At 41.3% G+C, this 12882-nt stretch overlaps 1 protein-coding gene across 1 annotated transcript in view; it reads right to left on the bottom strand.

The window, feature by feature from the left end:
* Positions 1-2069: 2069 nt before the first annotated feature.
* Positions 2070-12882, bottom strand: part of LOC147887027 (vacuolar fusion protein CCZ1 homolog B-like) — a 69683-nt gene continuing 58870 nt past the window's right edge. Inside the window, exons 7-12 of the mRNA XM_087394725.1 lie at positions 5151-5615; positions 4831-4986; positions 4489-4718; positions 4133-4226; positions 3555-3951; positions 2070-2187 (exon numbers count right to left, since the gene is read on the bottom strand). Of these exons, the coding sequence (XP_087250851.1) occupies positions 4196-4226; positions 4489-4718; positions 4831-4986; positions 5151-5615 (882 nt within the window). The 3' untranslated portion in view covers positions 2070-2187; positions 3555-3951; positions 4133-4195. The remainder of the gene's footprint in view (positions 2188-3554; positions 3952-4132; positions 4227-4488; positions 4719-4830; positions 4987-5150; positions 5616-12882) is intronic.

Below are 12882 nucleotides of genomic sequence, written 5' to 3' on the forward strand. Positions count from 1 at the left end.
CAAGTTGAGTTGAAGGGGCACTGACAGATTAGGGTTTTTGCTATTTTTAGCGTTGCTTTTTTGCTTGAGCCTATATAAGAGGTTCTGGGCCTCAATTGCCAATATCGTGAGTGGGAGTGAGCTAGTTCTCTCTTGCGGGTCTGATTTTGGATTGAGTGTGGACGTGCACCTGCTATCTAGTGTTGCCCTAGGTTCATCTGAGTCTGAGGCCTCTCAGGGCGCCACTTGGTAGTATTTGCTGAACTACAGCAATGTCTTTCAAATAAATAAATGTTCATACATGATTGACAAGCATATTAAAATATCAAAGGTTAGGCATCATGGACATGATGATTAAGCATGATGATAGGGTGCAAAAGATGCTACCCATGTTAGTAAGGATGTCAAAAATTTTCTAAACTAAACATCCTACTTAAAATAATTTTAATTCAAGTTTCAGCCAAAGAATTCTAAGTTAAAAGATCGATATAATCCTGTATAAGAAGAGAAACAAAAATTGGGTCCTATGGAGACCAAAGACAGAGCTTAACTGTAATAAAGCCATCCAACCATAAAGGTTGGTGCAAGCTACACGAGTAACCTCTTGAACTTGTCAAAAAAGCTTTCAGACTATGAGTACCTCCAAAACGAAAGTTGAAATGATCTCTCTTTTTAATATTCTTTCAAATGCGCAAAGCACCTGGCTACTTAAGGCCCTTTGTTTTCATTATAAAACTTGAGCCATTAAAGAAACTAGATGCCAGAGCAAGTGCATGCCACATGAAGTTTGCTCGTAGTAATGAAGAATCATAGGCCAGTAAAGGTTCTCCATAGGCAATATTAGGTCTCCACGTTCTTTCTCGTAGCATGCAATAGTAATAGTGCTAAACCTAGCAACTCTAGTACATCATCACAACCAACATTTTTATTAAAAAATCAAAAGATTATCTCCAGACAAGTCATCAACTTCCATTTCCCCTTGGGACACTAGGTTGGTTGTGACCAGATGGATGATGTGCCAAGGGTTCAACTCGTGACTTGGAGGGGACATCTCTTGATCCGAGATCCTTCTCATAGATGTCATGGTTGGCCTACTAGTTCATCGTTTCTATGGATGTCTGTCTATTTGCAAGTCCGGGTTCTCAAGAACACTTGGGATGGTGTCAATAATGATTTTAATTTGGGGCATGTTAAGGCATCCAACTTCATAATTTAGTGCAAACTTATTTTTATTTACTTGTTAAACTTGATAATGACCTTGTAATGAAAGCTTTCAAAAGAAAGGTCAATGAATGATTTCATGTCATGAGGTATTTTGTATTTAGATTGATAAAAACATGGTTTCTAAAAGAATCTATCTAGAAAGCTTTATGGACAAATAAATCCTTGAATGGCATAGTAGGAAATAGCTATGTGAGATGCCTTTATGATACTTTTTGAACTATAGATGAATGCCATAATCTTGGCATTTTATAGAAGAGCATGCCCTTGTGTTTGCTTCTTATTTTATATTTTGTGTTTAGCTTTTGTCCTTGAGTGCTTCTTTGCTGACTTCTTTTATAATGACATCAAATTTTATGCTTAAATGTTCTTGATTAACAACTATAGGGATAGCTTGAGAATGCTGCGAGGGAATTTGTTTCGTTGAGAGAATCTCATTCAATTATCTTGATTTTAATGTTTAGTGAACTTTAAGATCTCTTTGGAAAGAAGAGCCATATTTTATTAATCCTTATGTGAGTGTTAAGAAACCTAGTCTTGAGTTGGCTTATGATTGAAATTTTATAAAAAGCCTAGACGTGTCATGTCATCTTTTGGGGAATTCATTTTGTTGTGCTTGGATGGCCATAGGTCATGTACTAAGTAGCTATAGAGAGGGCTAGACTACATGTAAGAAGAGTCATCAGTAATTTTATTACATATGTTCAGGTACAACTCAGGTGTTGCATGACAAAGAAACCCTATGTATAACGTGCATCCAAGGGGTATTTAAATCTCTCCATACTCAATATTTTCACGAATAAAATGATCTCTTTTACTATATAAAGTCACATGATTTTTCAAGGTCGAGGGTCTTCACTAATACATGCACAAAAGGAAAATAATACCAATAAAACATGTGATATACAACACAACTAAAAAATGATCTGGCAATTAATACATATAAATCATGTTTGTTATCTTTGCTAAGCAACTACCATTCTCCATCTCATATCTAAAACGGGTCAACAATCAACCCCACCAACAAAACTCATCTTCAAGGCAAAACACAACATTCAAGCTGCCATTGTGGATGATCATGTAATGAGCATCCTAATCTTTTTAGTCCTCTTCCATACGTCTCTCAAGGAAATGTATTCTTGTGGCATCTACAAGAACTTCTACATTAAATCATCTCTTTTGGTGACATCCCACATGTGACTTTTTTTTTTGGCATCTAGAAGAACTTCTACATTAAATCATCTCTTTTGGTGACATCCCACATGTGACTATCTTTTTTCTAGTAGCGTCAATACAATCTTGCCATCTTGAAAACTCAATCCATCCATACCTATCCATCTTTGTATTTCTAGTAAGCTAGAATGGTTAACTTCACTCTTTCCTACCAATACCATGGTCACAAAACCATAAAGTTTGCTATTGGCAAAAATCAATCCCTATGACAATGCACTTCAACCTAAGCACTATATTGAGGACTACTACACCAGCAATGGCCATCACGTAAGTCTCATGCTTTATGTACTAGAATGTTTCCAAAGGAAATGACTTGGGAATTTGCACTGAGTTCTAGGAGAATGTGAAAGTTTGATGAGATTCATTGGGCTATAAGATACAATGGAACAATGCCCAAAAAATAAATTGCACTCATAAAATGCATACCCTAGCACATGGTAGAGAGTTGGAAAATAAAAAGTTATGCCCATCAAAGCCAATATGAGATTATTTTCATACATTGTATGGAGGGACAATAAACAACCTGTTACAATATTTAATGCCCTCTCTTATGAGAGCATCTAATCTATGTTATAAACTTTTGGAAACCTGCTTGGAATAAGCTCATGTTATTCACAGAAATCCTCAATTTCATCAATAGAGGAGATCATTGTGCTTATTCTTCGACCAAACAGACCACTGTGTTTATTTGAGCTCTAGGATTGACATCGGTATCTACTAAACTGAAAGAACTTTCTCGAAATCCAGCAATTTAGTTTGTTACTGATCACACTGGATGCAGAGAAATTCCTTGATCAACAAGCCAAAGACCTCTTGGATGATGTGATTTTTTTAGTGAAGAGGTTAACTCAAGTTACAGTAGCCTTTTAGTCAAAACGGCATGCTCACAAAAGTTATGAGCATATTACCAAACTAGATATAGCACCCATATACACATTCTACAAATGGGCAGATAAAGGTTGAACATGCTAGGGACAATTAGGATCCATGCAAAAGCTTGGTCTTCACTGATACACGTACAGAAGGAAAATAATACCAATAAAACATGTGATATACAACACAACTGAAAATGATCTGGCAATTAATATATATAGATCCCCTTTGTTATCTTTGCTCTCCACCTCATAACTAAAAAGGGTCAGCAATCAACTAGCAATTAACATTTTTCCCTAGCAGGTTCCATTCTAGCAAATATTACTTTTTAACACAATAAATGGCAAGATTGCTTTTCAACCAAACTGGCAAGGTAAACTTCCACTGCAAGGTGGTGTGGGTGGTACAAAAATCTCGCACAAAATGCAATATTAAACTTTAGGCTGAGCACTTACAACAATGAGTGCTCTTCAGTAGAATTCTTACTCCGCCAATGTACATCTGTACTCTAGGAGGAGGACACAAACCAGTGTCAGGATGGATGAGACCAATCTCCCATGCAGATAGAAATAATATGACTTGTGGGAATTGGCACAGCATGCCTGGTTCCATCCTTCAAGTCATTTATTCGGAACAATCGGTATTCTGGTAACACAATCATTCCAACAAAACTGCACTTTAGCTTATATTTTGCAAATGAAGAGCCTTCAACATCATATTACAGGCGTTTCTGTTGAACGAGCCAACATGAACCTGTTATCTCATCAAATAAGACAGAAAAATGCCAAAAGAAAACCTTAGATATGCATAGTAAAATTTGCCAGACCTCAGAATGCATTCTCCATACACTAAACAGCAGGAATGTCTTCTATCCATGCAGAGTGTCGACTCAATCGGAGGCAAATAGTCCATTACAGTACCTGTAATTCATCTTTGATTCATCAGAATCTGATTTGTAAAGAGGTATGGTCCGATAAGAATAGGAAGTGAACGAGCACATCATCCCAATATTGAAATGAGTAAAGACTACTTAATACAAGCACTGTATATCACCTCATCAATGACAGTATTCTAGCCATGACACATGTAAACTTGACACTAACAGGAGCGATGGATCTCAGTATGACTAAGCCAGAAGGGCATGAAGAGAGAGAGAGAGATTATATGTGTAATGAGGCGCACCTTCTGCTGAATTTTTCCACAGCTTCAGACGTGAGCAATAGTGTCTCACTTGCTCGCTCAAGCACAATGTATAGCTCGTTTCCTCCACGGACCCTCACAACCACCCATGCATTGCTCTTAGTCCTCACACATGTCTCTAGATCATAAGGTTGCTGTGCTTCTTTCCTTTCAGACATCGTTTTGGCAGCATCTATCTCTGCCCTTACTTTGTTAAGTGCCACAAGAGAATCCTGAAATGGAAGAGACCAAGGCTCTTTTACCAGTGCGATATCATTGCCTAAATGTTCATTACTGAGGTAATCATTTTTTAAATTCTATCGACTGTTTATTTTATTGAAATACCTTCATTAGGGTTGCAACTTTGCTACCAGGGGAAGCCTTGGAGACCCTACTGTCAAGATCAATACACAAATAACGATATCCTGGCACATGATTTGCATTGCCACCTCCCCACTCTTTAGCTATGTTCTCTTCAAGACTTCCTAACTTTCGAGATGCCTGCAACAAAAACATAATCTTATACGAAACATAAACTGAATAAAAACAAGAGGATTAACTTAGCCATTTGTGCTCGACTCCAAATAATTGATGACATGTCTATTAAAAAATGACATTTTTAAATACACTGAACCAAACTAATCTTGTACCAAGAAAAAGTATACCTTCTCAACAATTCGATTTCTCAATAAGTGCGATCCTTCTGAGTCAGTATCAGGATGACTGACTGATGTTAACATGACAACTGTGAGCATCTTTTGTTGATAGGCACACAACTGCATTCGCTCTTGTGATTGCTGAAGCCAGACAGTAGGAGCAATGGCATTCGTCCCCTCTGCCTCCACACCCCATGCATCTGTTAAGAGGAACCCGTCTTGATCTCGCCACCACTTGTCATTCTGCATGGGCCTTGGAGTGAAGAAACCAGAGAGTTGATCACCAGAATCCTCTCGCAAGGGAAGTTGGGCACCTGCTGGGTTCTCAGGATTAATTCCCAAGGGACTTGAAGGCACTGAATTTGGCATTGAATTAGAGTGTGCCTTCTTGGAAATACGACCACTGGAGGTACTTGAAATGGCGGCAGGAGCCAGTCGCATCCTTGCATAGGCATATAGACAGGATGTATCTCCCTGAAGGTGTATTCATCTCCATTATAAATTAAATGAATTCCATCTCAGTATAAAACTGAATAATACAAATATCAGATTTATATGCGTGCACAGACTTCCCCTCAAAAAAAGAAAAAAGAGGAGGAAAGGAAAAGAAACATCTTTATCCCCTTTGCCAAACTTTGATGTTGTCCGAAATCATTCCAGATTAGGAGGAAATCTATCAGCATATACGTCAAAGGAGATCCAACTGGGCAGTTCACCTTATGGAAAGTGCACATTTTAAGCTAACAAATAACGAATAACGAGCAGCACAAAAGGGATGAAAGTGAAGTGGATTTGGGAGGACGAGGGGCAAGGAAGAAAGAGATAAATTCATTAGAGTCTCTGAAAGACTGAAAGGTCTATGAGACAGTAAAGACCAGAGACAGTGAGAAAACTAGAAGGTGGAGCCACTAAGCAGCACCCACAGCAAGACTAATACCAATATCCAAAACCCATGACAAGTAGGCATACAACGTGATGTCACTGTGAGTACATAGCGTATCCTATTGCATCATATCAGTGAGCAGGGAGAAGACATGGAGAGAAGGAAGCACAAGGCTGAAAAAAACTGGTTGTCCACCTATGTGGTGGGTCCTCTGTATGCTGTCTGAGAGACCACAGTGGACAGGAGGGTCTCAACGGGCTAGACACTGGCTCCGGAAGGCTGGCATCGTCAAGAGGTAACACCCGTAATGGAGTGGTATTGGCGATCAATTTAAGTAGTCCGTTGTTGCCGCCTCCTAGTACTATCACTCCAATCAGTCAATTCCCAAGCTAGTGAACATAAAGGGACATCTCCAACCCTCATGAGTGGGTCAGCGTGGTGGTGGGTCTTCCGTGTCAACTCTCTATGACCTGGCTGCGGCATATCCCTAGGGACTACTAGTCCATGCCACTTGACTGAAAAACATCAGTAATCACCTTCTGTGTGGACTCCAAATAGGCGTCTTTGTATCTTGAGAAGCTGGTCTCTGTGTCACAAGAGCAAAAAGGGAACAAGGGCAAATGTTAAGGCGAGAACTCTCTCTGCCTCTTGTGCTGAGGGAGGCATAAGTACAAACCCAAAACAAATTGTCCAACGCATATGACATAATTTAGACTTAACAAGTTGGCAACTACATTGTGGATGAGAAGACCCAGCAACTCTGTGTGTGTGTGTGTGTGTGTGTGTGTGTGTGTGTGTGTGTGTGCGGGCGCGCGCGCATATACACACCCCCTTCTGTGTGATCACAAAGTTTGTCCGGAGCTTTGATTTCTTCAATGGCAATGGTGGGTCTCAAACACCTTCAGAGTGTGATACACCTTCACACCATCTAAAGAGTGAACACTAAGTTTTCTAATCTCAAATTATAGAGCAAAGTCAACATCTAGGAATTCCAAAACAAGGGCTATCTGCAAACCTCATCTTCTTTGGTAGTAAACGAATCAAGTCCATCCTCATCTCTTACAAAGTAAGACGGATAGATCTAATGAAAGAATATTGGGGAAGTGTCTCTTGAGGCAAAAGAAGATCCAATAAGGACCCGGTAAGAGAAGATCTTGTAAGGACTCCTGACCAAATTGTAGGCCATCTTTTGGTGGTTCTAGTGATGCCCTATAGGCCATGGTATGTGCCTTGTAGGCATAAGTGTAGGCACTTATAGTGTTAGTGCCTTCTATGCCACATAGGACACTTAGTCCTATGTGACACCTAGGACACTTAGTCCTAGGCCTAGATACAAGTACTTTGTACTTGTGTCTTGCAACCTTATCTATCTAAGTTTGACGTGACCTCTCTTTCGACTCGTCTTGTACCTGCACTCTCTCTCTCTCTTTGACATGTACCTACAGTGGTATCAGAGCAGGTTTTGCTCTAGCTTTTCAGCTCTCCTCAACCCCGAGTCCTCCATTGCTCATTGAGAGTTTTCTGCCCTGGTCGACCCATTCCCAGCTTGTTCGAGATGTACCTTCAATGGCTGCGTCCATACTGCACGAAGCTGTACCTGCACGTTGCATCGATGTACTGAGATCCGTCGTACAACAATACCATCGTCGTACAAGGTATCCGTACTTGCAGTTCGCCGTACGTACGGTGCAGTGATAGATCCGTCATACCTTCAGTGGTATCAATCGTACTCTGCGCCGTACCTTCTGTACGTGTAACGTACACTACGCAGTACCTTCCGTACGTGCTTCGTACTTTGCGCCGCCGTACATCTGCGTCGTCGTACACGCGATCCGTACTTGCGTTGCTCGTTCGTCGTACTGTTTGTACAGATCTCCCGTACCTGCAGTACAAATCCTACGTAGATCTGCGTACCTTCAGTGGTACACTATACGTCCGTACAGTCATACAGCTGTACGTTGTACTTGAGCTGTTTGTACAGCTTAATTGCAGGACATTGAGTCTTTTGCAGGATATTGAGTCAGATTTGCAGGACATTGGGTCACATTTGTGAAATTTCAGCAAAATTTGGGACTTTCCCACATTTGCCCTCTTTTTGGCCTATTTGCCCTAAATAAATTTGGGGCTTTTGCCAAATTTGCTGTTTTTGCATCAGATTTGCATACATTGGGTCACATTTGCAAAAATTTCAGCAAAATTTGGGGCTTTTCTGAAATTGCCCTCTCTTTGGCCTATTTGCCCTCAATAAATTTGGGGCTTTTGCCAAATTTGCTGTTTTTTGCAGTGAACATTGCCTGTCACAGTCACATTTGGGTCAGATCTGCATTTGCCCTTTGATTTGGGTCAGAAATTTGCAGATATTTGCTGTCATTTTTGGGACAGCCAGCTTTTTGCAGTGATAGCCTTGAGGCTTTTGGGTTTTCAGGTCTTTTACAGGTTATCACAGTTGCTATGGCTGGGAACAATCAAGATTTATTTGGAGTTCTTCGTGAAGATGACAAGTTGGATGGCACCAACTATCCGATGTGGTCTTATCTCATGAAACATAATCTTGTTGCAAAGCATTCGTGGAATATTGTTTCTAGGGCTGCCAACAAATGCTACAGTGGTTGGTTCTACTGCTGCACCTTCTGCAGGTGGTACTCCTCCTGATGCCTCTTCCTCTAGCACTCCTGCTGCTGCTCTTCCAACTCAAGAACAGTCTAGATGGGATGCAAGAGATGCAAATGCACATTCATGCATTGCTTTATCATGCAAGAGAATCATTATTCCACACATCCAGTCTTGCAAGACAGCAAAGGATGCTTGGGATAAATTGGCTTCTCTATATCAGATTCGCAATGAAGCTCGTGTTGCATATTTGAGAAAGGCAATTACATGAAGTGAATATAAATGAAGGTGAGTCAATGGATGCATATTTGACAAAGGTCAAGGACCTCATGGAACAGCTTGCCAATATTGATGAGGTGGTGCCAAATTCACAGCTTGTCAGTACTACATTGAATGGACTACCAGATACATATCAAGGGTTTACTACAACCCTTCGATTAGTGGCCATGGGTAATCCAAACCACTATTCTTTTGATCAGCTAGTTACTTTGCTCTTGCAGGAAGAGCAAAGTAGAGCTAACAGACAAGCCATTATTCATGATCATGTATTTGCTTCACAGCAGACAGGAAGAGGCAAGGCTTCCAAGCCTATGGGCAAGCCAAAATCTGCGCACAGCAGCTGCAATTCCTCTACGCATAGCAGCTGCAATTCCTCCCATGCATCTAAAAATACAGCAGATAAGGGAAAGATGCAACTATTGTCGCAAGCCTGGACATGCCATTTCAGAATGCAGGAAGCGCATTGCTTCGGAGAAAAAGAAAGCAGGATTGACAGTTAATGCCTCACATGCCATTGAATCCCATGAGCCAACAGATGCTTCACATGCACATGCTCTTCAGGATGATTGGGCATGGGCTGTCCATTGCTCATTTGATCCCTCCAAAGCTGATGCACTTTTTACTGCTAATGATGCTCAGTCCTGGTAACTTTGATAGTGGTGCTTCCAAGCATGTCACATCTTGCAGACAGTTGTTTCATTCTCTAGCTGATGCACCTCGAGGGGGGACTGTTACATGTGCCAATAATGCTTCATATGCTGTAAAAGGAGTTGGAGATGTGCAGCTCACATCCATTTCCAGTCATCCTGTCACTCTGACAAATGTTCTTTTTGTGCTTGGCATTGAAGTCAACTTGATTTCAATTTCAGCAATTGCTACTTCAGGTTTCAGAGTAATTTTTGATGGCTACAGATGCCTAGTATATGATCTTCGTGATGACAATGCCATAGTTCTCACTAGCACTTTGCAAAAAGGGCTTTATCACCTTGATCATCATTCAGCTGCACTTTCTACTGAAGCATTGGCTATTTCAGATTCACAGCTTGCTGGAACTCATCTTTGGCATGAGAGAATGGGCCATCTCAATTATAGAGCTCTTGCAAAGCTACATTCACAGCAGATGGCAAATGATGTACCTCAGACTCACACAGTTTCTAAACATGTGTGTGAGGGTTGTCTTTTGGGTAAGATGCATCGATTTCCTTTTCAAAAGAATTGTCCAAAACTCTCACAAAGGAAATTGCAGCTAGTACACAGTGATGTCTGTGGCCCAATGAGGGCAAATGCCATTGGAGGATACAAGTATTTCATGACTCTCATTGATGATTTCACAAGGTATTGCTGGGTATATCCTTTAAAGGCCAAATCTAAAGTTTTCTTATGCTTTCAGAGATGGCTGAATATGGTTGAGAATGAATCAGGATGCAAGCTTGTCACCCTCAACACAGATTGGGGGGGTGAGTATATGTCAAAGGAGTTTGATGCATTTCTATCCTCACGGGGCATTATTCACTCATGCACTACTCCTTACACTCCTCAGCAGAATCCTGTTTCTGAAAGGAAAAACAGGTCCACAATGGAGATGGCCAGATGCATGCTTAAGGCCAAGTCTTTGCCCAATAAATTTTGGCTTGATGCAGTAATGTGTGCCAACTATGTGCTGAATAGATCACCTACACGGGCATTAAAGACTATTATACCTTATGAAGCATGGAAAGGTAGGAAGCCTTCACTTTCACACATGAAAGTTTTTGGGTCTCTTGCATATGTTCATGTACCATCTCAGCTGAGGCTGTCAATAGACAGCAAAGGCAAGTTCCCAGAGGGCTTCTTGACACATTGAGGGACAGCAAACAAGATCAGCCTTTTGCTGCCCGGACAAGATCAGGGAATAGACAGCATGGTCACTTTCTTGAGTTTGCACTCCTTGCTACAGCTTGCAATGAGGAGCCTTTGTGCCATAAAGATGCTTTTGACAGCAAAGAGTGGATGGATGCAATGAAAGCTGAGTTACAATCTATTGCCAAAAATGACACTTGGGAATTAGTAGATCTCCCACCTGGCAAGCATGCCATTGGAACGCGGTGGGTCTACAAATTAAAAAGGAAATCTGATGGCAGCATAGATCAATACAAAGCCCGTCTTGTTGCAAAAGGGTATGCCCAACAACAAGGCATTGACTTTGAGGAGACATTTGCTCCCACATCCAGGATTACTACCATTCGATGTGTCATTGCCATTGCAGCCCATCATCATTGGCAAGTGCACCAACTTGACATCAAGACTGCCTTTCTTCATGGGGATCTGCAGGAAGAAGTCTATGTCACACAACCTCCTGGCTTTGAGGTTGTTAATTCTGAAAATAAGGTATGACAGCTTAGAAAAGCCCTTTATGGTTTGAAGCAGGCACCCAGGGCATGGTATGCCAAAATTCATGCACACTTACTATCCCTTGGTTTTCAGAATAGTCCCACAAAACCCACTCTTTATTTCCGTGGGAATGGATCTGATTTTTTAGTGCTGATTTTATATGTGGATGATATGCTTATCACGGGCCCAGATACTCAGCAAATTGCAGCTTTCAAGGCTGATTTGCAGCAGATTTTTGACATGTCAGACATGGGACAGCTCCATTATTATTTGGGCATTCACTTTGCTCATGTTGAGGGGGGTATCATGATGTCTCAGTCCAAGTATATTGGACAGCTCCTTGATCGTTTTCAGTTTGAGGATTGCAAGCCAATCTCTACTCCAGTGGACCCTGGCTTCAAATTCTCAGCTCATGATGGGAGCCCACCATGTGATATCACTCTTTATCAGCAGGCTGTTGGATGCCTTATTTATTTATGTCACACCAGACCTGACATGCAGTATGCAATATCTCAGCTCAGCAAATTCATGCACATGCCCAGTTCACAGCATTGGCAAGCAGTGAAGAGAGTCTTCAGATATCTCAGAGGCACTCAGGATTTAGCCCTCTTCTATGGTGATCAGGGTTCACTTACCATGCATGCTTACACGAATAGTGTCTGGGTAGGATGTTTTGACACCAGAGTGTCACATACTGGCAATTGTTTTTTGCTTGGCAATTCATGTATTTCTTGGCTCAGCAAGAAGCAACCGACAGTTGCCACGTCTAGTTGTGATGCTGAGTACAGGGCAGCCTTCACCCCTACAATAGAGTGTGTTTGGCTTCGACAGTTACTTACAGATCTTGGTATTTGCCAGACATCCTCCACTATTGTCTACACTGACAGCCAGAGTGTTTTGGCCATTGTGCGTAACCCAATGTTTCATGCGCGTACCAAGCATATTGAAGTTCACTATCATTATGTTCGGGAGCGGTTGTCAGTAGGAGACATAGAGTTGTCCTATCTTCCCACAGAGGACAACATCGCAGATATGTTTACAAAGGCACTTCCTCGTCCCAAGTTTGAAGTCTTCCGACAAGCTTTACACTTGGTTCCCTTTGTTACATGATATGACATTCCTTGTACATTCATAGGTGGCTATATCTTTTTGGATGAACATGTATCACCATGACCAGAAACTACCAGGTATTCTGAGACGTTTCCAGAGTACTTCAGCCCATCCCATGGAGGGGGGTTTGTAGGCCATCTTTTGGTGGTTCTAATGATGCCCTATAGGCCATGGTATGTGCCTTGTAGGCATAAGTCTAGGCACTTATAGTGTTAGTGCCTTCTATGCCACATAGGACACTTAGTCCTATGTGACACCTAGGACACTTAGTCCTAGGCCTAGATACAAGTACTTTGTACTTGTGTCTTGCAACCTTATCTAAGTTTGACGTGACCTCTCTTTCGACTCGTCTTGTACCTGCACTCTCTCTCTCTCTTTGCCCTGTACCTACACAAATCTATACGATGTGCAAGAATGGACGAACTGATGTCATGATGAAGAAGAAAGTGCCTCAAGGCTGACTTACTAGAGTCAAGCCAATCATGGTGA

Source organism: Dipteris shenzhenensis, chromosome 23, assembly GCF_047967505.1.
Source record: "Dipteris shenzhenensis isolate YYH24624 ecotype China chromosome 23, Dip_SZ_1.0, whole genome shotgun sequence".
Taxonomy (NCBI): domain Eukaryota; kingdom Viridiplantae; phylum Streptophyta; class Polypodiopsida; order Gleicheniales; family Dipteridaceae; genus Dipteris; species Dipteris shenzhenensis.